A 26,207-nucleotide genomic window follows, 5' to 3' on the forward strand; every position below is an offset into this window, starting at 1 on the left:
AATTTTAATGTCACCACAGGTATTCATATTCTTAGGTTTTTTCAGTAAAGTCACGTAGATAAAAATTTTCAAATAAAAATAAAATATTTTATTTTTATTTTACTTTTATTAATTACAAAATTTTACCTGCGTGACTTTACCGAAAAAACCTAAGAATATGAATACATATGGTGACACGGTTCAGAATGAGATGCGTGGACTCAAAATGTAACAAAAGCTTCATTATTTAACTAATTTTATTTTACAGAGGTAAGGCTCAGTGGGCCACACAGCTCTTTGTCAGAAGCGACGTGGCCACGAATGACAGCTCAACGAAGTGGCTTATCATCACGTGGACATTTATAGCGGCCAAATACTCTAAACGAGTGTCGATTCCAAAATTGGAGGGGAAAAAGCGGAAGACCCGGAGAAAAATATACGTGACCACGGAGAGAACAAGCAAACTGCAAATATACAGGCGTTAGGGTTGGGATCGAACCCACAACCTCCTGTATATCAGGCGAGATAGATAGCATCTGTGGCACCCTGGAGAGAAAGTTGCAGAGGGGTGGAGGGCACATGGTGGCTAAAATAACGACCGCCAGTGGTGGAGAAGCGGATATTTGGAGCGAGGAGGCCAGAGTCCAGTGCATTGGTACTTGTGGTGATATGGATCAGAACGAGACTCAAATGGAAGAAAAGTTTAAAAGTGCGCAAATATACGAGGAGAGGTGGAAAAACGTGGAATGAGACTGAGAGATGGGAAAAGGAACACACGGATTCGGGAGCAAATTAAAATTAGGGGGCATCGTATTGATCGTTAAGCAAAGCAAGTGGGCTCGGGCAGGGCACATTTGCAGGAAGGGACGACTGGCCGATCGGCAAAACTGGCGATGGAATGGCCGTTAAAGACGGAGTGAACATGCCCAAGAGGGCAACCTCTGCGGAGATGGAGGTACAGTGATACCTCGGTTCACGAACTTAATTCGTGAACCGACTCTGGTTGCGAACCGAATTGGTCGTGAACCAAGGCACATTTTCCCATAGGGTTCAATGTAAATCCGGTTAATCCGTTCTGACCTTTTTTTTGGTTTTTGAAGCACAAAAATATGAAACAAATTACAATACACATTAGTACTGTTCAGTATAGTAATGTATAAAGACAGAACACTAACTTTGCTTGCTTGAGATGACTTCAGTAAGCACTCAAACGGGTGAACTGTACAATACAGTAAGTACAGTATTGTACAGTACAGTAGTACAGTACAGTACTGTATGTGCTAAAAAGCACACCAAAAAGCAAAAAGTCACTGAAAGTGTCTTCACAGTACTCACAGTACTTCTTTCTGTGTCTCTTCTTCTCTCCACGATCTTCCTACAGGAAGTCACGACCATGTGACAGCCTGGAAATAGCATTGAAATGGCCGCGGCTCCTGTTCGCGAACCGAAGCATATTTTTATGAACTTTTCTGTTCGTGAACCGAGTTGTTCGTGAACAGAAGCGTTCGTGAACCGAGGTATCACTGTATAAAAACAAGTCGTGGGCATGAGCGAGATAGATTGTTGCTTCACAGGACCGCTACGGACGACGTCGGCATGGGTGGGGCCGTCATCCGTCAGTGGATAGAGCATGGTTCGTAGCGATGACAGCGAATGAGACGACAATTTGGTCAGCTTAAACAGAAAAAAATTGAGGTTAAATGAAAGCTAATGTCAGTTTGACAGCTACATTGGCATTAACAACTGAAAAAATTGCGACAATATTTTCACATCGCTTGAATGTGAGCAGTCCGCTTTGTTTTGGAATTTTTTGCACCAATATCCCCCCCCAAGTGTGAAAATGTATTAACAGCACCAGCTGTTACTGCAGCGAAACCATTTTACGGCAACATAAATACCCCAACTACCAAATAACAGGCATTACCATTCCACTGCATCGATTTCCTTAGCATTCCGCGTGAACTCTTAAGCTTGCCTCCCCACATTCTTTTAGCGAAAACATTGCAACAAGAGACAAATTTGTCGTGCTTCATTCGATGAATTTCTCCATTCCAAAATTGTTACGATCCCCTAAGCATTACACTTCATATTTTCAATCGTTGCGCGACACTAAGTCTGAGCCACTGTGAAAAACCAAGCCCCGGGTTGCCCGTTCACCAACCCAAATCGATTACAAACTTGATTTGGGGCTTCCGTGACTGCAGGGATTACTCTTTGGTTCTTTCGGTAAAGTCACGTAGAAAGAGAAAATGATAAATTAAATAAAAGCATACGACGTTTCAATTGCAACGCAAGCAATCGTCATCAGGTACAAATGAAAGATAAAAACAAACCTGGTAAACTTAGAAATATAATGCAATACAACACAGTCGGCTAACATAACAGTTAACCAGGTAGGGTGTTGACTGTTATGTTAACCGACTCTGTGTTGTATTGCATTATATTTCTAAGTTCACTAGGTTTTTTTTATCTTTCATTTGTACCTGATGACAATTGCTTGTGTTGCAATCGAAACGTCGTATGCTATTATTTAATTTTTTATTTTCTTTTTCTACGCGACTTTGCCGAAAGAACCAAAGAGTAATTGGATTATATCGCCAAACTCCACCTTTATGTTCCGTGCAGGGAGGTAAATTTGGTGCAGGACCAGGACCCGTCAAGATATGATAGCCATGGCTGGGAATTGAACTGGGGGTTGCTGGGTGCAGAGTGCAGTAGGCGTATCACTGCACCACCACCCCCCACAGTTGCTAATATTTACAGTATTAGAACTTTAAGCCTTACTGGCCACTTATAATGTGTAATAAAAAAAAAACATAACTCGGCCGTAAATACCGATCAGTTGAACCAATCGTGAAAATGACACTGCCTCAACTTGATCTCTCTACACAACCTCAACCTGAGGAAGACAAGTGCAGTTAGCGAGTACAAATGAAGGCCGGCACGGCACACGAGGGGGCGGGTGGCCAGCACCACAATGTTTACACACCGCACCAGGTACTAATTTGCGGGCCGAGTTGACCTAGGGGAGGCCTAGACCGGTTCCGATATTCGTCACCGATGTTGGCCATGAGCGGGAATCCAACTCGGGGGGCCGCCGGGTTCGTAGCACGGTGCAATAACCGCTGCGGCCACCACTCCCCGCCACCACCACCACCGCCGCCGCGACAGTGTCACGGGGCCCACACAAGCCAGCCTCCCCCCCCCCCCCCCCCCAGGCCCACCTGGTGCCCTTCACGCCGTCCCCCGAGCAGCGGCCCTCGCCCCGCCTGACCGCCTCGGCTTGGCACTCGACGCACACCCTGCGCCCGGCCTGCAGCAGACGCAGCCACGGAGCCGCGGGGCTCCGGCTGGAGCACGGCGACGATGCGTCGTCCACGCGGAAGAACACGCACGAGCTGAGGGGGGGGGGGTGGGCAGTCACATCAGTTGTGATATTTGAGTCCGGTCAGTATGTGGCAATACAGCAAGTAGGTTGCGGACCAATTCAGTGGGGGGGGGGGGGGTGTGGGGGGCAATCATGCACGCAGGCACGTCACTCATGATCTTTGAGTCCAGCCCGGTATGTGGCAGTACGGCAGGTACTGCAAGTCGCGGACCATTTTGTTTTACAACGCGTTGTGGTCTCGTGCGCGGGTGGTCCTGCGGTGTAATGGTCGGCGCACTGGACTTTCAACGTGCGTTGACGGCTCACATTATCGGGTTTCTGACCCAATGTGTAATCGTGGCAGCAACTTGTTGGCGATACCGCGGGAGCAGTGGTCAACGGCACGCACACTGGACTCGCGAATTCTGTGCGGGGCTCGCGAGCGGTGGCGTTTGCTCGCGTTTCACTAGACGCGCCGGCATCTCGCTTTTGAAAAAGTGGGGTCGCCTACAATGCAAACACCATCCTCCACTCGTACCCCGTGGTCAATACACCACCGATGAAGGCCTCCCTCATGCCGTGTAGATAGTGGAATTCGTTGGCCATACTTCACCACGCTGGTCAGTGCGGGTTGGTGAAGAAGACACCCAGGACCGGAACAGATTTCGCTCGCCGCTGATGTTAGCCGTGCCCACGAATCTAACTCTGATCGTCAGGTTCGTAGTGCAGCACGTTATAGCCTCTGCCACCATGGCTTTGCTAGATAAAATAATAACTGAAGATAATGGTAATAAATGGCACGGATGTTCATTGGCCAGGAAAGCCTTACCGTGTCGCAGGACTCGTTTTCATGGTGGCCCTAAATTGGGTTTGACCAACCCTATTAGGGAGGTGGCTTTGTGGAGGAAGAATCCAAAGCACCCAGAGAAAACCCACCACACATCTTACGCACAGAAATATGCAAGAGTCCAATCATTCACTGCAGATCTCCGGACCACCCTCGCAACTGGAGCCTACAACAGCGACGAGTACCGGGTTAAGTCTCGCGTCCATCTACTAACCAGGCTCGAACCTGCTGCTTAGCTTTTGAGATCTGGCGAATTTCGGGTACATGCAGGGCGTAATGCCACACACGCAGCCTGTGTGCATCGATCCGCTGCTGGGGGAGGGCTTGCCTACACCATGCGGGCAGAGAGAACCATCGGACTACACTTCACCAAAATGCACAGTATAGGCTGAAGGTGGTGGCCGGTTGTGGTGGTGGGTGGGTGGTGACAGCAACAATGGCATTTGCTGCAGTGCCCCCGACTGCCCAGAGCATCTTCTACACGAGTCTAATGCTCGGTGGCCGTCTATCAAAGCTCTTATCCAGGCTTAAAAAATCGGATCAACTCCGGGGGTCCGATGGGATCGGGCTATATCGTCACGGGCTGCGAGATCAGGAGGTCCGAATTTAGGGTGAACGTCGGCACTTTATTTTGCGGTCGACCTTCGAAGTGGACTGCGACCCTCAAACAAATGGCACCACCCCCATGGTCGCCCCCCCCCCCACCCCACCGTGATACGTGGCTCAAACAAATCACTCAAGATGCCGGAATGGCAGCAAGAGCAGTCGATACAAATGCGGTCACAAGAGGTCACCACACATCTGGTGCAATGGTCCTCCCCGCTAACTTACGCGTTACGAACGAATCGCCGTCGTTTGGCTAAACCTCAGAATCCTCACCTGGTCGCGGGCTCATTTTTCATCATGTGGGGCCTCTTCCAGGGGTCGTTTGTGCTCCGTGTGTAGTAGTTTGGCAGCAGCTGGGCCACTTCTGCGGTGCGAATGTGAGGAGGGAGACAGAGCGAGAAGTGCGATCCGTTGGTAGAGGGCAGTGCACTCGACGATAAATGGTATCGGGTCGCATCGTCAACGGTCACACAAAATGTTACGACACGCGCACAAAAAATAATTTATTTTCTGTTTGTTATTGGTTTGTATCGCTCTCTAAGGGAGGTATAGCTGGGTGGCTCTAAGGCAGGGGTGGGGAACGTCCGGCCCGCAGGCCGTATAAGGCCCGCGAAATCATTTAGTCTGGCCCTGCAAAAGAGAAGCAGTTCCAGCCATCGCATTAGGGGTGAGTTAATTAAATGTTTGGCCAAATATAACGGGCACATTTTTAAGTTGATAATGTTGTATGGCCCGCGAATGATGTTGTAAATATCCAAATGGCCCTTGGCAGAAAAAAGGTTCCCCACCCCTGGCCTAAGGGCAGAGCACCAAGGTGGCACCGCCAAGATCCGGGGTTCCAATCCAGGTTTCTGCCACCTGTGATTGAACCAGATGCCCAAGTTTGGCACGCAAAAATAACCCATCGCATTAAATTAAGTTCTCGGCCGAATGTCACAAAATTCCAGATCTGATAAAAAAAATGAATGCTTTGAATGTCATCCAAAGAACGTTACTCTCTGTGATAGGGCATGTGGGAAAGTGCCGCCCCCTACTGTGTGCATCAGAGGTAGCTCTGCGAGATCTACTTCAGTGGGCCGCTCTGTCAGACCATGAATGGGTCGCACCGCTCTGCAAAAGATCCGGATGGAAATGATTTGTCTCGTGACACGATTGGAATCTGAATATTTAGACTGGAAGAATCCGATGAGCTATTGAAGCGCCTTTTCACACATTGCAAGTCCACACAATGCCGATATAGCACGACATGTATAAAAATGGGTAAGTTACCAAAAAAAAAACACACGATGATTTTAATCATTACCCAAACCAGTTGTGCGCTGGAGAAATCGTGACAGGCGATCCTTCATTTTCGTCCCTTGAACCAAGGACCCACGCCAAAAATCACGCTACGCCACTGGAGTGTCCGTCTCTCGCCAACGTGCCGTGCCGCTCACCTCGTATTCCCTGGCACAGCTGGAACGAGTGGCTGTAGCATCCCTGGCGCTGGCGCAGTTGGGGACACTTGGCTCCACCGTTGTGCGGAGGCACCGTCACCTGGCGACTGCGTTCCCGGCTGCCCACGCCGCACGCGCTGCTGCAAGGCGACCAGGCGCCCCAGCCCAGCACCGCGCAGTCGGTGGCTGCAACCACGACGAGACAACGTTGACAGGGGACACAGGACGAGGCAAACTCGGCCAATGTAAATGGCAATTATTTTCGCTAGATTTTGCAGCGGGGGTGAGGCTTCTTAAATTAAACGCTGCTGGGTAGAAATGTGTTGTTGGTAAGTGCACTCCTGCTACATGGGTAGGGCCATGTCACTGAAAAAAAAAAATACTTATTTACAATTTTATGACCATGTGCTGTTGTGAAGCATTGTTTGCCAATAAAATAAAAATAACCAAACTCCGATTTGACTCATCCACGACCACAACGCGAAGCCTGCGAGTTCAAATCTCCGTTGGGGATTAACTCTGGCCCCAGAATTCCTCCGGGATGGACAACATATGCACCACTTTACAAGAAGTCAACGGCCGTTGGTCTTTCTCCCCCAGGCGCCGCTCGCCACGTAAAACGCTAGCCTCAACCGTGGGAACGTGGAATTTCCACCAGCGGGTGCCAACAACGGATCGGCACAGATGCACGATGTACGTTTGAGAAGGTGCTATTCAATGTGCCCGACCCGTCGGCAAGTTACACAGCAATCCATGTACAGGTCCACCACACAATTCGTGTGACCCTTCTCAAAAGCTGATTTAATTTTTGTTTTATACTGGTAGGACCCTCCTGGTTACACCAGTCCACAGGGGATCATTGTGTCCGTCCGTCCATCGTGCATCCAAAAATGGGAGGGGTGGGGAGGGGCTGGTCACCCCGTGGTGCCCTTATAAAACTAAACGTTTAACCTACTCACGCCGGCTTGTGCCCACCCTCACAGTCGGCCATATTTGCGGAATACACCACGCCGCCGTTGACCCTGGCCATTGACCGAGCAACCCAACGTTCCTACCAGCTCCCTCCGCAGGAATGTGTTACCAGGTAAGGCCCACTGAGCTTTATAGTTCCTTTTCAGAAGTGACCCGACCACAAATGATAGCTCAACGAAGTTGGCTTATATTTGAGATTTATAGCAGCCAAAAACTCTAAAAAGGCATGTTTCTGAATGTGGAAGGAAAACCCGGATGATCTGGAGAAAAATCCACACGACCACGAGAATATACAAACTCCAAATATGCAGGCTCGGGATCGAACCCACGAGCACCTGCATACTAGGAGAGGAAGTTAACATCTCGCCACAGTGGCTCTCCAATTGTGCAGGCCATGGCCTTCCGATGTTTACAGAGAGGCAGAGCGATACGAAATATGTCGCACGTGTACCGAGATTGGCAGGTGCCGTGTAGAACCCTTCGAAAGTGAATTATCCTTTCCGATAAAACTTCTGCCGATTTATTTTCAGCGAAGGAGTCTCCCAACGGGCCGCCCTGTATTAAAACCCAAATAAAGTTTGACTTTCGTCGCGACACGTTTTCGTCAAATTCCGGCCCGCGTCCTCGGCTGGCGTTTACGAAGGGCGCTCCCCCGCGCGCACGTTCGCGACGTGTTGCCGGCTCGCGGCGTCCGTGCCGGTTCCACCGACCGCGCGCGGTGTGTGCATGGCGGACAGAAGGAATTCGATGCCAAGCCCGGCGCGTCGTTGTTTTGACACCACCTTTTCCATCGTAAGATTATGGGTGGGAGTGGAGGGGGAGATACTGAATGCCCCTTGCAACGGATAAACAAAGCCCCTGGGGCAATGGGTAGAGGCTCGGTGCGTTTTTTTTCCCAGCGTGCCACACGAGAGAGTCTCATAAAAGGCAAGCGTGTGTGCGTCTCTGTTTGGATCTAGGGAGCGGTGGTGCAGCGGTTAGAGTCCTGCGCTACGAACCCGGCAACCCGAGTTCGATTCTCGCTCACGGCTGCCAACACCAGTAATGATTATTATCTGAACCGGTCCTGGGCATCCACTAGGTCGACTCGGCCTCAAACGAGTACCTGGTGCGATGTGGAAACGTCGCCATTTAGGGAGACAAAGGCAGCTAGGCGTGGTGCTGGCCACCCAAGCCCTCGTGTGCCGTGCCAGCCTCCATTAGGTGCTCGCTAACAGCACTTTCCCAACAAGTCCGTGAAGGCTATACAGGGGACCTTTGTCTTGGGAGCAAGGCTGTTTACTGCGAGTCGTTCCAGCTCAGTTATGCACCGCGGGACATTTTACAGAGCGAACGCAGTCGACGGCGGTTCTCCGTGACCCTCGCGGACAGCTGGGATTTGTGACCTCCCCCACATTCCCCTCGCAGCCACGAAAAATTTCACTTATCACACGGCCCACTCATCAGCTGGATTGAATCTGGGATTTTTTTTGGTGCGCGCTTGGGGGCTTCTCAAGTCGTTTGCTCCGATTGCACTCACAAACACACAGGGGTTGTGGCCTCTGGACAAACTCTTCCGCTGCCGTAGGAATGTGGAATTCCCACAGCTGGGCTCTGGGCTGCACGCGGGAGACGGGTCGCCGTCTCAACGGTCATCGGAGCAGGAAAGGACTTTGACTTTCACGTCGTGCCTCTCTGTGGCGGAAGGCTTTTTGTCGTTTGGTTTTGCTTGCTTTAAAGCGGCTTGTTTAAGCCAGGAATGCCGTCACTCAGTCTCAGGACTCTTTTTCAGGAGGGTCCTGCCAAGTTTATTGCAGTCGGGATGGGGGGAAATGTTGGTGACAAAACTGAAGCCTTTTGCAAGGAATCATGTTTACATCAACTATAATACTTGCAATTGTTTTTTGTTTGCATTCTGACTGCAAGTATTGTGGTTAATGTAAAACATGATTCCTTGCAAAAGGTTGCAGTTTTGGTCGCCAGAAAAAAAGGGGAAAACCCCTATTATTATTATTTATATTTTGGTACTGGCAAAGGAGGCCACATGATGTAGTTTACAGGTAATTTTTCAATATTTGGATGCGGTTTGGGAAATCATAAAATCCGGGAGAAACCCATGCAGAACAAGGGGGAGAGACATTACGAACTCCACACAGACAGGCACACACACACACGAGTCGGAAATCGAACCCAGGCCCCCTTTTTTTGCCGTGAGGCACGAGTGTTGGCCAACGTACCAACCCCTGCCGTCTTGTCTCGAAATTTTAAGCAAGTGAGAGAGGCACTTTGACGACTGGTGTTTTTCCACAGCAAAGTAAAAAAAAAGAGAATAAACTACGCTATCGTGTTGTAATAACAGTTGATGTGAAAATGTTTAGCGGGAGTCTATTTCAGGCTATTTTTCAAAAAGATACCACAACGATTTACACTGCACACAGTCTGTAGAATCGTTGTAATGAACCAAACAAACTTGCCATCTAAGATAAAGCCGAGTTATGCTGCAGAGATGGGTTTATGAAATTCTCTCGTCGCTACGAAATAGCACGCATGCATGAGCTACGTGAAACACAAAACCACATGTCCTCTTGAATTGTGTAGAGTCTTCAAAGCGGGCATGCGCCATCGCAGGGTTAGATTTATGACAGCTCGGGGGGGGGGAGGGGTACGGTTTCTTTGGAAGTTTCGATGAGCAGACATCCACTTTACAGCCACACAAAATATCCACTTAGCCCAGTGGTGCTCAACACCACCTAGAGTATGGTAGCCCCTCAAATTGGAACCACCGGTCCCACCCCCTTCCCGGCTTCCCCACCACCACCACCGGCCCCAAGCCCCCCCCCCCAGATGACAAACGTCACAATACCCAGAGAGATGACACGACATGGCCACGCCTCCAAGTCTGCCTGTACGGCGTTGGTAATGGCGTGCGTTTCATGGTCGTGGTGTATCGGTATGCTTTGTGTTGGTCAGAAATTGTTTTCACGTTGTGTATAAATCACCTTGTTTTAGAGAAGAGCCTACAGGAGGCAGCTTGTACAGAGCTGCTGCTGGAGGGATCCCTTCAAGTGAACTGGTTTAAGCAACACGCTACGGCACAATTTCATACATGCCCTGCTACAGATAAAGGTTTGTCACATGGCAAGCTAATGTTTATTATTAATTCTATTCCAAGAGATGGAATTTATCCAATTTCAGTGGGGGGGGGAAAACAAATGTATTGCAATGTGTTTTCCGTGACCCAAGGCTCAGACCATCAACTCAATAGACTTGTAAATCACGGGACCGACGCAAAACGGATTCGAACCCAGGGTTCTTCAGCCCTGAACCACCCGGTCACGTCAGTCCAACCATTCTGTGCGTTCACAGTTTCAGCTGGCAAAAATGGTGCATCATGTACCTTATAAGCGAGTACACCACTCAGAGTCCAAGATGCATGCTAGCCATGCATCTTGGACTATGAGTGGTGTGGAAGAGTAGGCCAGTACCTTGTTAGAGGGGCTCGTGAGCTTCCACTAATGAAAGTTCTTCTGCAAGCAGTGATGTGAACAAGCAATTGCAGGGCTGTACCTTTAACTTCCCTTTATTATTATTATTATAAAAAAAGCATATTTAAACATTGCCAAGTTGCGTTCAACGCCACCTTTAAAAATAAACAGAGCCATTCAGTGCTATTCCTCACAGGCAAATGACCACTTCTCTGATGGATTACATCAGTCTTGCAATGGTGTCTCATAGCGCAGCAGTCGTGCCTCGTGTGTTACGCGTGGCACCTGCGGTTTTCCAGCGTCATGACACCGCTTGGCACGGGGAAAACGAAAACTTTATTTTTTATTTTTACCACGTAAAGCACGCCGAGGTATTAGCTTTTTTCAGAAGTGACCTTGCCACAAATGTACGTATATTGAACTTTCGCACCGAGCGTGGCCAACCGTGCTAAAATCAGAGGTGCGATAGCTCAACTTAGTGGCTTACGTGGAAATTTATAGCGGCCAAATAATCTAAAAACGCACGTTTCTAAAATGTGGAGGGGGGAAAAAAATCGGAGGACCCGTAGCGAAACCCACGCGAGCACGGGGAAAGACGCACGAAAACTCCGAATATACAGGCTTCGTCAGGGTCGGGATGGAACCCACACACGCGACTTCCTGCAGACCAGGCGAAGGAGATAACATCATCTCGCCACCACAGCACTTTACAGCGGCCAGCGGCACTCGTGCCAAGACGAGGCCAGCAGCCAGAAGCACGGTCGCGTAACGGCTGTCAAGAGTCGTACATCTGCCGTTACGTAACATGTTGAGAGTTGGACAGAGACACGAAGTCTCAGTTCACATGCGTAGGCTAAAACGCATTATTAGATATACACAGATGAACTACTCATTTGCACAAAGTCACGTGCCGGTATATTACACATTCCGGTATATACGAGGTGGGGTAACAATGCATCGATTTGTCAATCAACTATAATTCCTGCGAGAATGAGAATGGAGAGTCAGTGGTGGAAATTACGTTTTCCTATAGCGGGCACGAGTCTATACATAGGACAACCACTGTTGACTTCCATGCGAAGCGGTACTTATTTTATCAACCCGAGAGGGCTGATAGGCTGAATCAACCAGCTGGGTTGTATTTGCGATGCATGAAGATTAAATTGCGCGTGTGAGTGACAATGTGGGGAGTGGTGGTGTAGCGGTTAGCGCGCTGCGCTATGAACCCAGCAACCTGAGTTCCATTCCCACTCACGGCCAACACCAGTGACGATTATTTGAACCGGTCCTGGGAATCCCCACAAAGACACAATGCAAACGGGACCTGCTAAGCGAGACAAAGCAGAAGAAATCGTAGAAATTACGATGAATTTCTTCTGACGGGAGTACTTAAATACGACTTGTGCAATGTGTATCGTATGCGTTTTACTCAATTACACAGCACAATCGCGTAATTTTTTTCTCTCTCCAAAAGAGAGACATTGACCAGGCGTGTGCTTATAGCACGGATTTAACCGTGAGGAGTTTTTGTGCACCCCACAAATTCCTGACAATATCCTCTCAAGATAAATCGTTAACTCTTGAGCAAACTCATGCAGGCTCACAAGGACGGAGCCACAGCAGACCTCTTTGCTGGCTTGCATTGTTAAAACAAAAAAATGCCGCTACAGTTTGGGAGGTGACCGGGTGGCTCCGATCAGAGCAGAGCATTCAGCCAGGATCGCCGAGATCCTCAATTCAAATGCTCAATTTCAGCCACCTGCGATCGAACCCAAACTCGCGCGTGTCTCATTAGCGCTGCCGTAAAAGACGTTTTGGGCAGTGGCCCTCCTTCAATAGCAGGCGCCACGGTGGCGAGACGTCAACTACCTCGCCTGGTGTACAGGAGGTCGTGGGTTTTATCCAGACCGACGCCTGTATGATATGGAGTTTGCGTGTCTCTCTCTCTCTCCCGTGGTCGCGTGGATTTTTTGCCGGATTTTCCCACCACATTTAGAGTCATCGTGCGTTTTGAGTGTTTGGCTGCTCTAACTTTACACACGATAAGCCACTTCGTTGAGCAATCATGTGGCCAGGTGCAAAGCTCAGTCGGCCTTAACAGGTAAAATAACATAATAAAATAGTTTTTCATTAGGCATTAAAATAGATTATCCGGCGATGCTGCTGCATTGGCAGTGGTGAAACAAGCTCAAGTAACAAAAACCCACCCGCATTCCTCAATAACACTGTGGCCTTGAAAAGGGAATATATAGTGGGTAACGTTTCGGGCAATGGTCCTCCTTCAGAGCACCTTACATAGAGAGGCGAGAGAGACCGAGTGGATGAGAGTTGGAGGACCCATTGTGGGAAGTGCGGTCTCCAATTTGTATCCACTCCGTGTCACTGGCCTCAAATTCTGAATCAGAATATGTATTTCTACTGGAGGAATCCGATGAGCTATGAAGCTCTTTCTCACAGATGTCTAGTAAGGGGTAGGTCAAAAGCGTGACCACAACAATCAATACAAAAACACGACAGATTCAACGTGATGTTCACTATAAAAAAAAACCCAGATGATTGCGAGCTTTCGTTTTTTGCTTTTTTCTTTAGACAAACAAGACGCTGACAATGACGAAATAAGTAGGCGTGAAATGTTGTACATAGAGGACGGCGGATGAAACCCGGATTCGAACCCAGGATTTCAGCGGTGCTCTGCCCGCTTCAATCATTCAAATCGGCAGAGTTTCAGAAAATTTCACCAGGCCACCATTGGGTGCCGCCCCCCCCCGACTCACCCACCAACCTCGCCATGGGCACACAAACGTTGTGATCAACTTCCCCGCCGTACAGAAGAAGTTCCCCTGCCCACTGAGTCACTCGGCTCCCTATTCAAGGCATTTTTCATTTCACAAAGAGTTGCTTAGACATTTGGCAGCAATTCACCGGCACTAGCAGATACGGGGAGAGGGGGGGGGTCGGGAATTACAATAATAACAAAATAATTCAATCTATTTATGCTGGAACAGCGATAGAGGATGCACAGTTGTTATAATGAGGCATTTGGATTGTCATTCTGTAGGGAATGATTAATTAAAATGGGTTGGTTTGTATATTATGGCTGTATATTTATATATATGTAATAAACGACTGGACCACGATGTCTGGCTCAGTGTCCTTTATTATTCGGTTCGTGCTGTACACCCACACGGCTGTCTTTACTCTGTAGCTTCTCCACGGTGCTGACTCCAATGTCGGCCCGATCCACAACAGCAGCTCCGCTGCTGTTTCTCTCACACAGCCCCCCTTGGCTGTACTCGCTGCTGCTCTTCTCCCTCCGCAGCTCTCGCAGCTTCTTGTTCTCTCTCTCTCTCTCCGCAGCTCCTCCTGGCAGCCACACCGCTGCCTCTAACACGCAGCCCTCCCGGCTGTCTCCTCCCCAGCTGCACACCACTCCGCAGCTTCCTCTTATCTTCGGGGTTGGCTCCCGATGGCCGTCGGCGCCCCCCCCTCTCCACACTTGCCCGCGTGGCCTCACTCTTTTCCGCTCACACCCCGACTGCCTTCCCCTTCCGGTTTACCCGCTTAAAGCCCCGAACCTTCCCCCCACGTCACATGACTCCACCCCCCGTGACGTCACCTCCGGAAGGTCGCTTACGCCCGCATTACACCACCCTCCCCCGTAGAAAAATCCCAGCCGACCCCGGCTGACCAATAGCAAATCGTAATGCGGCGAACCGAGCTTCCCCCCCTAAAGGACACTAAGCATATAATGTAACAACAAGAACAACAACAACGCAATTAACATCAACGAACGTACAAAAGCATGCAATAAATACAACTGTAAGAAAAAAATAACAAGACAGCAACAATCAACGAAACGTAAGCGATTTGGAACGTGTGCGGGTCGCCGGCCCGTCCCGGACGGTCGGCGGCCCACTCGCAGAACGGGAACGCGATGAAAGTCGAGGAATGACAGGGGGTAATCCCCCTGTCGTAGCCGGAAGTCCACCGACGTCCCGTGTCCCTAAAGAGTTAGTCTTGGGCTTGTCCTGTGACCGTGCCCGCAGCTGGGTCGGAAGAGCTGCAGGGCTCGAAGGTCCCGCAGACCTGGCAGGCGTCCTCCGAGCAGGGCCCCTCGTCCCCCGCAATGTCACGGCCGGCCTGTCTGGAACAGGTACGACAGGCGCTCTAGCGAGATCAATGGACGCAGGCAGGGGAGAGTCAGCAGCAACAGACCCCGGCAAGGCAACATTGGGGGATGACGCATCATGTAAGGGAGCAACATATGGTTTCAAGCGCGACGTATGCACAACCCAGCGACGAGACCCAATCTGGACGCGTGCTGACTGTGGGTTGGGAACCGCAATGAGGCGTACGGGACCATGCCAGGGTTTGTGCAATTTCGGCGAGGTCCCCGGACGTACCTGTGGACAATGAAGCCAGGCTAGGTCCCCAACCTTCCAAGGGCACTCCCCCTCAGACCGTCGCGCATATCGCTCGTTCCGGGCCTGGGCTTTGGCCGTAGCCACGCGGGCATTCTCCCGCGCCTCCGTGACTCGGCGAACCGTGTCCTGAATGTATTCAGGAAGTGGTTTACGAGGTCCCTTCACCCCAGTTCCCAATTGCACATCCACCGGCGGCACGTTTTCCCGACCATACATAAGGTAAAACGGCGAATATCCTGTAGCCGCATGAGGCGTCATCCTGTACGCCGAAAGCACCCCGGGGATGTGCAGATCCCAATCTGATTGTTGTTCACTCACGGTATGGCAAAGCATGGCAGACAACGTCCTGTTCAGCCGTTCAACCATACCATCCGTCTGCGGATGGTATGGGGATGTCCGTACTTTCTTAGTCCCAAGGCCCGCGCACACTTCCGCCAATAATTTAGAAGAGAAATTCCTGCCCTGGTCCGTGAGGAGTCTCTCAGGCGCCCCCTTATCCATAATATACCCAAACAAAAAGGCGTCGGTAATGGCCGCGGCCGACTGATCGGGCAACGGCCAGGCCATCGGCCAACGGGAGAGGTACTCAACCCCTACCAGCAAATATTTATTACCCCTCGCCGATGGTGGAAAAGGTCCCAATATGTCCAGCGCCACCAATTCATTGACTCGAGACACCTGAATCGACTGGAGAGGCGGCACGTAAGGATGTTTCGGCGGCTTACGTTGTGCACACGCAGGGCACGCGCGCACGTGCCCTACGACATCTGTCGCCATGCCGTGCCAAAAATAATGACGTTGCAACGTCAACAAGGTCTTCTGCACCCCTAAATGTAAGAGAGTGTCACAATGGAGGGTCCTAATCAACTCGAACCGCAAGGACGTTGGTACCACCAGGCGCCAACGTTCCTGGAACCCCTCCCGCCACATAAGCAGACCATCTCAGAGCGGTTTGCGGCCCCACAGCCGTACTCGGACTCCCATTGTCCTTAGCAGACCGCTTCCGCAAGGACACCAATGACTCATCCATCATCTGTTCCCGGATCCAGACAGACCGCGGCAGATTCAAAACCCCGTCAGCCGGTCCCGGTTCCATCGGAGTGTCCGACTTCTCGACGGCCAACGTGAGCGGCTGAGGGGGGTTTGGAATCGGCGAACACCTATGCGTCCCCGACTCACATTTACAAGGGGCGCGCCGCGGTAATCTGGAAAGTGCGTCAGCGTTCGCATGGCGCACTCCCTTCCGATGTTGAATTTGGAAGGAAAATTCCTGTAGCGTGTCCAACCAACGTGCCAACTGTCCGGATGGCTGGTCAATTTTAAGGGCATATTGCAAGGCCGCATGATCCGTACGCACAATAAAAGAACGACCGTAGAGGTATGGTCGAAATTGCCGTAGGAAAAAAACAACCGCCAATAGTTCTCTGCGAGTGACACAGTAGCGGGTTTCCGCAGGAGACAAGACTCGGCTACCATACGCCACGACACGCTCTACACCCCCTTTAGACTGTGATAACACCGCCCCAATACCTGTGTCACTCGCGTCCGTATCAAGAATGAATGGGTGATCGAAATCGGGATAATCCAATGTTGGGGCCGTGGCCAATAGATCACGCAGACTCCGAAAGGCCGCCTCCTCCGGCTGTCCCCAAACAAACTTCCGTCCTTTACCCGTAAGGAGATGCAAAGGCCTCGCAATCGTCGCAAAACCCGGCACGAATCTTCGGTAATACGAGGCAAATCCCAAAAACCGCCGAACATCCCCCACGGTGGCCGGAGTCGGCCAATCCCGGACGCACGCCGTCTTTTCCGGATCCGTGGACACTCCCTCAGCGCTCACGATGTGCCCCAAATAGCGGACGGACCGTTGCAGTAGGTGACATTTCTTTGGTTTGAATTTCAATTTGGCAGAACGCATCCTCGTGAACACTGTCTCCAGCCGCGTCAAATGTTCATCGAATGTGCGGCTGAAGACAATGATATCGTCCAAATATATAAGACATGTCTCCCACTGCAACCCCGTCAAAACGAGCTCCATCAATCTTTGAAATGTAGCAGGGGCCGCATTCAATCCCATCGGGAGACAGTTGAATTGAAATAACCCCTGCGGCGTACGGAATGCGGTTTTCTCCCGTGAGGACTCGTCAAGGGGAAGCTGCCAAAATCCCGAAGAGAGGTCCAGTGTGGAAAAGAACTTAGCCCCCGACAATGCGTCGAGGGAGTCATCCATACGCGGCAGGGGGTACGCATCTGCCACCGATATCTTATTCAATTTGCGGAAATCAACACAAAATCGCAATTTGCCATCCTTCTTCTTAACCAAAACGACTGGAGCGCCCCATGGGCTGTTAGATGGCGATATAATGTCCACAGCCAACATGTCTTCCACTGCCCCCCGTACGTGTTCTCGCTCCGCAGGACTCATCCGATGCGAATTTAATCGAATAGGGGCAGCATCGCCCGTCTCAATGTGATGGTAAAGCAAGGAAGTGCGGCCCAAATCCAAATCATCGGAGCTGAACACATCGGAATATGTCAACAACAATTTACGCAGCGCACCACGTTGCTCCGTGGACAGGGAAGAATTTTCGTCACATAAATGAGCAACCCAACGATCATCCGAACTCCTTGGCTCGGAAACTCCAGCAACAACTCCCCGGCTATGTGGACAATCATGAGTTGCAAACGCCGTAGTGGCATGTGCCACAACCGTACCGGCCGGGACACGGACGTTTTCTCCCCCCGCATTAAGCACCTGTAAAAACGGTAATTGATCCGGCCGAACGATGGTCTGTGCCCCCACTAACGCCAACCCGGCTGTTATCGTGGCGGACGGTGACAACAAGACCCCTACTGCTCCTAGCCGATCAGGCAGGGGCTTCCGATACCGCAAGGGTATAAGCATCTGTGTACCAGGTGGGATGTCCACAGATGCGACGGACAGCGCCTGCACTTGTACGGCTGAAGCAGGTCGCCCCCAGGGCGACGGCAGAAACGAGATTTGACGGCCCCCCGGCAGTTCAATACAATTCTCATTGATTTTGATCAAAATGGGCATCTTAGCCAAAAAATCGGTGCCTAACAAACAAGGAACCGCCAAAGATCTCGATATCAACACAACACCCGAGGCCGACACATCCCCAATAGATATCTTAGCATCCACCTGACCCACGATACCCATGCTACCCCCGTTCGCAGCGACGCACGACCCATAAACCGGACGCACAGCCCCCGACGGAATGCCCAACAGATGGAAAATGACATCCGATATAATAGTCGCAGACGCCCCCGAGTCAACCAAAATGCGCACGTCCACCCCTTGTATGGACCCCGGTACAGTGGACGAACCCGTAGCGGCCGCGACAACTCTCCGTGCCAATTTGCGCCACTGCGTAACTGAATGAAAAGGCCCCATCGTTGGCCTTTCTTTAACAACAACAATAGGATCGCGCAACACAGGTGGTGGGTGAGGTGGAAAGCCTTGCCGAGTGTCTGGTGCGTGCCGACATGCCTGTTTCGGAGGATCTTTAGCCGACTTGACCGGTGCCGAGGCCTCCTGCTGCGGCGGAGCCGGGAAGCGGGCCCAGCAGTCTCTGGCGTAGTGGCCCCTACGCCCGCAGCGGAAACATTCGGCCTCGTTGCGCCGAAGCGCAGGCCTCGCCTCCTGACGGCCCCGTTCTGGTAGCACCGCGCGCGGTCTCGGCCCGCCTTGTCCCGTCCATGGAGCGGAGGCGGCCGTCAGTTGTTGAGGGCTCCGGTCATCCGGAACATAGACGGCCTGCGCAGGGTTCCACCCCAGCGCCTCCCCTTCTTTGACGGGCCCCCCCGTCCACGCCGTCACTTGTTTCCAGCGACGGAGGTTGAATTGCGCATCGAGACACTTAGCAGCCGTCCGGGAAGTTAGCTTCTCATGCCCACACACAGGCATGGGGATCCCTAGATCCCGAGACAGCTCCAACATTTTCCCTAATATGAGAGGCTCAAGCAGGTCCTGTGGCGTCTCAGGATAAGCTGCCATGGCCAGCTCCAGCACCGCACCCCTGAACGCCACGGGCGACTCCTCTGGTGCTCGTTGTCGTTGAGCGAATCGCCGATGCGCATCATCTGGTGGCTCATAAGCATCGGCCATTTCTTGAAAAACACCACGTAAAGTTGCCTTCTTATCGGTCGCTATGGAACGGAAGAATCGGACAGATTCGTCGTCCAGGAGAGTCGGCAACACCTCCAAAGCCTCCGCATCGGTCCATCTTGCTGTGCGTACCGCTGCCAAGAAGCGGCAGGCGAACGCGCTCCAGTCCCCACCGACGGAAAATTCTTTAACCGTTGTAAGGTGGCGACTCCGACTCCTCTTCCCGTCGTCTTCCAATGGTGGTGGTTGTGATGGCAAATTCAAAATGGCGTCGGCCCGCGGCGTGGCCAAGATGGCGGTTTGGCGCCACGGAGCGCGCAAAATGGCGGCCTCTTGCCGCGTGGGCAATGGCGGCGGCAGGACAGGCAACGTGGCGGCCCGCGGAGCACCACTTACATCATCCATCGTCCCTGGCGCGACGAGATGGCATAGATGCGCCAGGACGTCCTTAAGTGCCTCCAGTTGTACCGCCATCGCTTGCCATCGTTGATCCGAGTCTGATGATGTCGACGGACCCGCCACCGCGCCAACATCCTCCACTCCCGTTCCCGTGGACGCCTCAGCCGGGCTCTCCTCCACCACCCCAACAGGATCCGTGGTTGGGGGGAGTTCGTCGTCGTCGGACGAAGAAGCCGATGCAGGCGCCGGATTAACTTTCTTCCTCACTTGTTTCGACATGCCGTTGCACTTCCGACACCAGTGTAATAAACGACTGGACCACGATGTCTGGCTCAGTGTCCTTTATTATTCGGTTCGTGCTGTACACCCACACGGCTGTCTTTACTCTGTAGCTTCTCCACGGTGCTGACTCCAATGTCGGCCCGATCCACAACAGCAGCTCCGCTGCTGTTTCTCTCACACAGCCCCCCTTGGCTGTACTCGCTGCTGCTCTTCTCCCTCCGCAGCTCTCGCAGCTTCTTGCTCTCTCTCTCTCTCTCCGCAGCTCCTCCTGGCAGCCACACCGCTGCCTCTAACACGCAGCCCTCCCGGCTGTCTCCTCCCCAGCTGCACACCACTCCGCAGCTTCCTCTTATCTTCGGGGTTGGCTCCCGATGGCCGTCGGCGCCCCCCCCTCTCCACACTTGCCCGCGTGGCCTCACTCTTTTCCGCTCACACCCCGACTGCCTTCCCCTTCCGGTTTACCCGCTTAAAGCCCCGAACCTTCCCCCCACGTCACATGACTCCACCCCCCGTGACGTCACCTCCGGAAGGTCGCTTACGCCCGCATTACATATACAACAAAAAAAAGTTTATTCATGACCTATCCAGCAAAAGAGCGGAACTTTGGCGCAGTAGTTAGTTAGTGTAGTTAGGGTACTGCAACATAAAAAAAGGCAACTGGTATCCCAACTGGTCCTGCGCCTGCCTCTTCAACCGCACTAACCGGCATGGTGAAGTATGGTCAAACAACCCCATTGACAGACAGTGTGGGGAAGGACTTCATCCATGCAGCAGTGTCTTGGCACAGGGCTGGAATTTTTTTTTATTGACCAGCAAGACCCCAACCCTAAAACCACATATGGTCACTTGGCCACTTACATTTTTGTTAGATACACGGAGAAAAATGCAAACCCGCAAGTTTGCCCATTTACTTCACAATATTATGCAGACTCGGAAAAATCACATCTTAAATCGTAAATTAGATTAATGCTACTTTACAAAGCTTTGTAGCTCGCCGAGCCAAAATAACTACTGTGATGCGCGTGATTAAATTAGTTTTTATTTTTACCGAAACGTCCTTGTAAAATCTGCTTTGGAGTTTGGGACAATGCAGTGCCCATTTTTAGAGTAGTCTCAATTGTCCACCGATGATAATCCCATCCCGAGCGGGCAAAAAAAAATACAAAAAGAAACTGGCAATGCCATCGCTCAGTCTCTCTGCGATGACTCACTGGCTGGAATACACTTCAATCTGGTTTTGGCCTCTAAAACAAAATGCCATTATATTTGTTTTAAGGTGGGTGCTTTTGCCAGCTCATCAATAATACATCGGCAACATAAGTAGCGTGATAAACAAACTGTCCTTGGAGTTGTTTCTCAGATGTTATGCGTGCATTAGATTTTAAAGATGAGCTATTTAACAAACAACAAAAAAACATCCCGTAACTTTATTGTACATTTGAGGGAATTCTCAGTTGCAAAATGCTGACACGAGCATTTTTTAAACATATTTCGCCCGCACGTTTTTGGCACCGACTTTACGTCTGTAGCTCTCCGATGCATTGTCTGGATGTACCGCGTGCTATTCGGCACGATGTCCGACGTTTCGCGCCTATGTGGCCAAGAGCCAACTTCAGGGACTGCCTTCAGTGCAAGAAGAAACCGAAGCAGAACCGTCAGGGCACGTGGACTGAAACGGACATCGCGCCAAGCAACACCGTGGCAAAACCCGAAAAACACGGAGAGCCGTTGCTACAGCAGCACAACCGCAAAAAAAAGCCTGCGCAGTGGAAAAAGCTTTTTCTTAAAATACACGACTACCTGCACATTGTAAACCACGATCTCCAAGCATGTCAAAATTCCGTTAATCCTGAATCGGCGCAAAGCTTTCAGCTTTCACCAAGGTTACATAAAGCACTCCGAAGCATTAGTTCAGGCTGCGACCGCCAGGCAACCTTCGTGTGTGATCTCAGGCACGGTGGAACGGAGTTCAACCTTTCGTCACCCATGACGAGCAAGTTAACGTTTCTGTAAAAAAAAAAATCGCAATCCGCACATCACACTGAACCAGATGATAAAAAAATGTTCTTAAGTGTGCAGTGCAGTGGAGTACTCTCTCTCTCTCTCATCCGATTGTTTTCCACTGATCCGTGTTATAAATGTTATTTCTGTACGATTTCAATCATTTTTATAGTCAAAATCGCCAAATTTGCGGTGCTCCGCTGCAAATACAGGAAGAGACGAGAGGTGAGGCAGCGACAAGCTCAGCCTCCCCTCTGATTGCGCAACCCCTCTGTAACTGGATGGAGCGCGGGCAATAAGCGCGTGCCGGTTACTATCTCAGTATGTCACCAATGTAATGTTTGTAGACCCGTTCATTTCAAGTCCTCGCCTTCCATACTCCAGGTAACTTATTTCACGTATGTGTATAAAAGATATTTAGGCTCGCTGGTCTCGTCATGAAACTGCAATAAAAAAGCACCAGGGGAGGCAGCTATCACATCTGCCTCACTGAGGGGGACGTGTCTAACACGCCCCCCTCAGTGAGGACACGCCCCCTCCATGAGGCCACGCCCCCCTGAGGCCACGCCCCCCGTGGCTCTAGCCAGTGCCTCCCCAGCCATTGACGTCACCGCGCGTCACTGGACTGTGGTCATCCAGAACAGACTGTACAGCGTGTAACGACACAATGCCCCGATCCACAAAGGCGAAGGAGACACCATGGCAATATGCTACTCCTGACGCGGTTAGCTGGCTTGGCCACCCGAATGTGAAATTGCAGTTGTTGCTCTGTCTCTACATCAGCTATACGGCAGAAGCAGCAAAAAGCTCGCATAAGAAGATTAATTTTGACTCCATGTGTAGACTCGGATAATGGGGAGCATCATTGTAACAAGAGCAAAATTTTGCACAGATCAATTTAAAAACACCAACAATAGCACGTAAATGGTTAAACGGAATAAGATCACATTTTGGGTTTGGCCAAGCACACAAACCCATCCACAAACACAAGTGGGGCATCAGAGCAGTGCGCTTCTGTTTAAAGCACTGGCTACTTTGGGGAGGGGGGGGGTCGGGGGGGGGGACGTGTGTCAAGAAACGGCAGCATCAGGAGGCCGGGTGACTCACAGGTCACAGAGCGCCGAGCCAGCACCGCCAAGAGTCTGGGTTCGAGTCCAGGTTTTAGCCGCCCGCGATACATATAAAGGTTGCACTCATCGCGGACAAAGTGCTCGCCACGGATGAACCACAATAACTTGCAGATCTCATCTCGGAGTATAAACCATCATCATCACGCGAACTCCGGTCATCCTCGCAGCGGCAGTGTTTGGATAGCCATCGAACAAAGATGCGCTTCTGCGACCGTCTGGAATGCTCTTTCGATATTAGGAAGCCACTGGAGGTATGCACTTTTAAAATTACCTATATTGAAAACGTACTTATTTAGAAAAACATTGTGTTGAGTTGGGCGTCTTTCCCCCGGCCCCTCCGATTAGTGCAGTTGGCCGTGTACGGTACGAAAGAAGTTCAACATTAATGCATACAAAACCGAGTTCTCGTGTGTGGCAAGCCGAGAGTCCCAGCCAGGTTGCCAAATGACTGCAAAAAAATCCCACCGTATGCAGGAATAGCTGTCCACCGAACTTGGTCAAATTCCAATCACTTGAGGGTTAATACATCAAGTTGACTGCCGCGTGGCGAGCGTTTGCGCGACCTCGGCTGTGTGACAGAAGGAAGGCAACGTGAAGGATTCTTCAGTGGGGTGGGTGGCTGGGGGGAGAAGCCCTCTCAGCTGGTCTCGATTGCACAAAGTCCACTGCTCGAGAGATTACCGAATGGATTCTTTTTCTCGTGCCGTCACGATGACAGCACACTTGGAATAAAGCGCGGGGGGGGGGGTGGCAGTGGGGGACCCTAAACAAAAATAAATAAAATAATCCACAGTATATGGACTCATTCTTAAGAATGTAAGACTGTGACTCTTTTCAGTGTTGAATGTTTCAGAATTTCCAGAGTGAAAAACAACGCTTTATAGATTGCCTCGACATTTTATTTGACATTTAGCCGTTTGATCATTTGACATTCGGACAAAAAAAAAATATGTTTAGTGGGGAGAGGGTCCCCCCCCCCCCCTTCACCGACTTTAGGGCAAATAAGATTCCTGTTGCAAAGCCACGTGCGCTTTATTTTTCTCCCTGTTCATCAAAATGTGTCAGATTGCAAGCAGGAGAGGGTGGGGGAAGGGGAAATCCACACGCGCACACGATCGAAATGTCTTAGCCCAAGAATGCTCGCTCAAAACAAAGACGTTGTCAAAAGAGCCCCAAATGCAACGTGGCCATGATCCGTCGCAAACTCCACAGATTCTATTTTCATTCCGAGACAAAGTAGCCCCCCCCCCCTGCCCGCCCACCCCGTGACTGTCAAATCCGTGGAATGCAAACACGCTGTACAGGTGTCGGTCGTTTAAACGTTTAGTTAATACTCGAGCTAAGAATACAAAAAATATATATACGGTTTTAACATAAAAAGGAGCACACTCGATGTGTATACACTACATGAAGTATAAAAACCCAGGCCTGCCTGGGCCTGTGCAGATTAAAGCAGAATGGTCAGAGCGAGCGGTGGATGAGAGTGATTATACATCAGGGAGTGGTTGAAGTAACAGAACACAAGCAACTCGGCGCACGATTCAAACGTGGGCACTCAACAATGACTACTCCCAAGGTATTGTGCCAAGCCCTTTTGTGTGACAATTAGAAAACACAAATTACAGCCATTATACCAACAACAACATCACAAACTAAAGCAATGCCGAATAAAGGCTGGGTCCGGTCATACTACCGGAGTAAAAACCCTATTATTATTTTTCGTCATTTGTTTTTTTTATACTTCCAAAAAAAAAAGGGGTCCCATAGACATACTCTTCGCCGTGCTGGTCGGTACGGAGGGTTCATATGTCACTCGCCGTTGACGTTAGCCGTGGCCAAACAACCGCCCGTGGGTCGCCGCGTTCATGGCCACGTGCGCAAACTCCCCCACTGCACCACGGGGCCGACAGTCTTCGGATACAATCTCGATTTGAAGCTTTCGTGACTGCAGGAATCCATACCTCGCCTGAAGACGGTCGCTTGTTGTTGCGATCGAAACGTCGTGAGCTATTAATTTTTTTCTACCTACGTGACTTCACCGAAAGAACCAAAAGAGTACGGATTCGGATATACACCGCACTGCCAATGGAGCGGTGGGGGCACAGCGGTGAGCGCGTTGCAGTGCCATCATCACAACGACGACATTCCCACCAACCCACGCTGACCAACGTGGGCGAGTATGGTCTAGCAATTCCCATAATAGCCACGGTGTCGAGGAGACACTGATCCAGCAGTGGATTGAGAAAAAAGGGGCTGTAAAAAATGTATTACCTTCAATTAAATTGTGAAATAACAGCTACTGTTTGCATCGGCTACTGCATGCTACAATCGTGCCCCACCTCTCAACCAATTAACATTTTAACTATGGCAACATCACACACCTCGTGATGTTTTAAAATAAACTCCTTTAAAAAAAAAATTCAAACAACGGTTTTAGTTTAAAGTGCACTGAAAAGTAAAGAAGTCGATTGGACAACGGGAAGTGGGCGACATCTTGATTACAAGATTTGACCACGACATACAAACAGAGGAATGAAGTTTAATAACTTTTTTCACAACTTCGTTTAACTCACCGTCGACAAGTACGTCAATGATGCGGTGCATGCTCCCACATCAACGCGTGGCGCCTGCTTCTTGAGCGACGCGATTCCAGAGTTTACGGACCGCGGCGTTTTTTGACCGACCCAAATATATATTTAATGAATAAGCCGTCCATACAAAATATTAAATGGCTTTAAAAGAGGCAATTAATTGATTAATTGATGTCGATTTTGACAGAGGCATGCATCGTCACCGGATCCGAGTACGTGTGCAAATTTTTTAATTGATTGGACAACAGGAAGTAGACTAACTTTTGATTACAAGATTTGACCACGACACAGCTTTCAAGTTAAATAAAACCGTTGCAATGAAAAAACGTCCCTGTTATCCACCTTGGGATACAGCGACGATGATGTCAACGTGGAGTCCTCGCGTGGATTAAAAAAAAAACTCTCCGGCTCAGCAAGTTTTGACAAGGCAAGCCACCCCAGGTGTGAACCTACTGGAAGGTTGTTTCTCCCCCCCCCCCATACCATTCACAGCAGACGTATTGAACGCGCGACACTGTTCAAGACTTTCGTGGTTAAAATATCGGCCTGCCCCACGTTCTGTAGTAACATCTCTCACACG

At 50.5% G+C, this 26,207-nt stretch overlaps 1 protein-coding gene across 1 annotated transcript in view; it reads right to left on the bottom strand.

The window, feature by feature from the left end:
• SBSPON (somatomedin B and thrombospondin type 1 domain containing) overlaps positions 1-26,207 on the bottom strand; it is a 41,175-nt gene that overhangs the window by 7,405 nt on the left and 7,563 nt on the right. Inside the window, exons 2-4 of the mRNA XM_078873682.1 lie at positions 6,236-6,421; positions 5,073-5,163; positions 3,204-3,377 (exon numbers count right to left, since the gene is read on the bottom strand). Coding sequence (XP_078729808.1) covers positions 3,204-3,377; positions 5,073-5,163; positions 6,236-6,421 — 451 coding nt within the window. The remainder of the gene's footprint in view (positions 1-3,203; positions 3,378-5,072; positions 5,164-6,235; positions 6,422-26,207) is intronic.

This window comes from Lampetra fluviatilis, chromosome 37 (assembly GCF_964198595.1).
Source record: "Lampetra fluviatilis chromosome 37, kcLamFluv1.1, whole genome shotgun sequence".
NCBI classification, from domain to species: Eukaryota; Metazoa; Chordata; class Hyperoartia; order Petromyzontiformes; family Petromyzontidae; genus Lampetra; species Lampetra fluviatilis.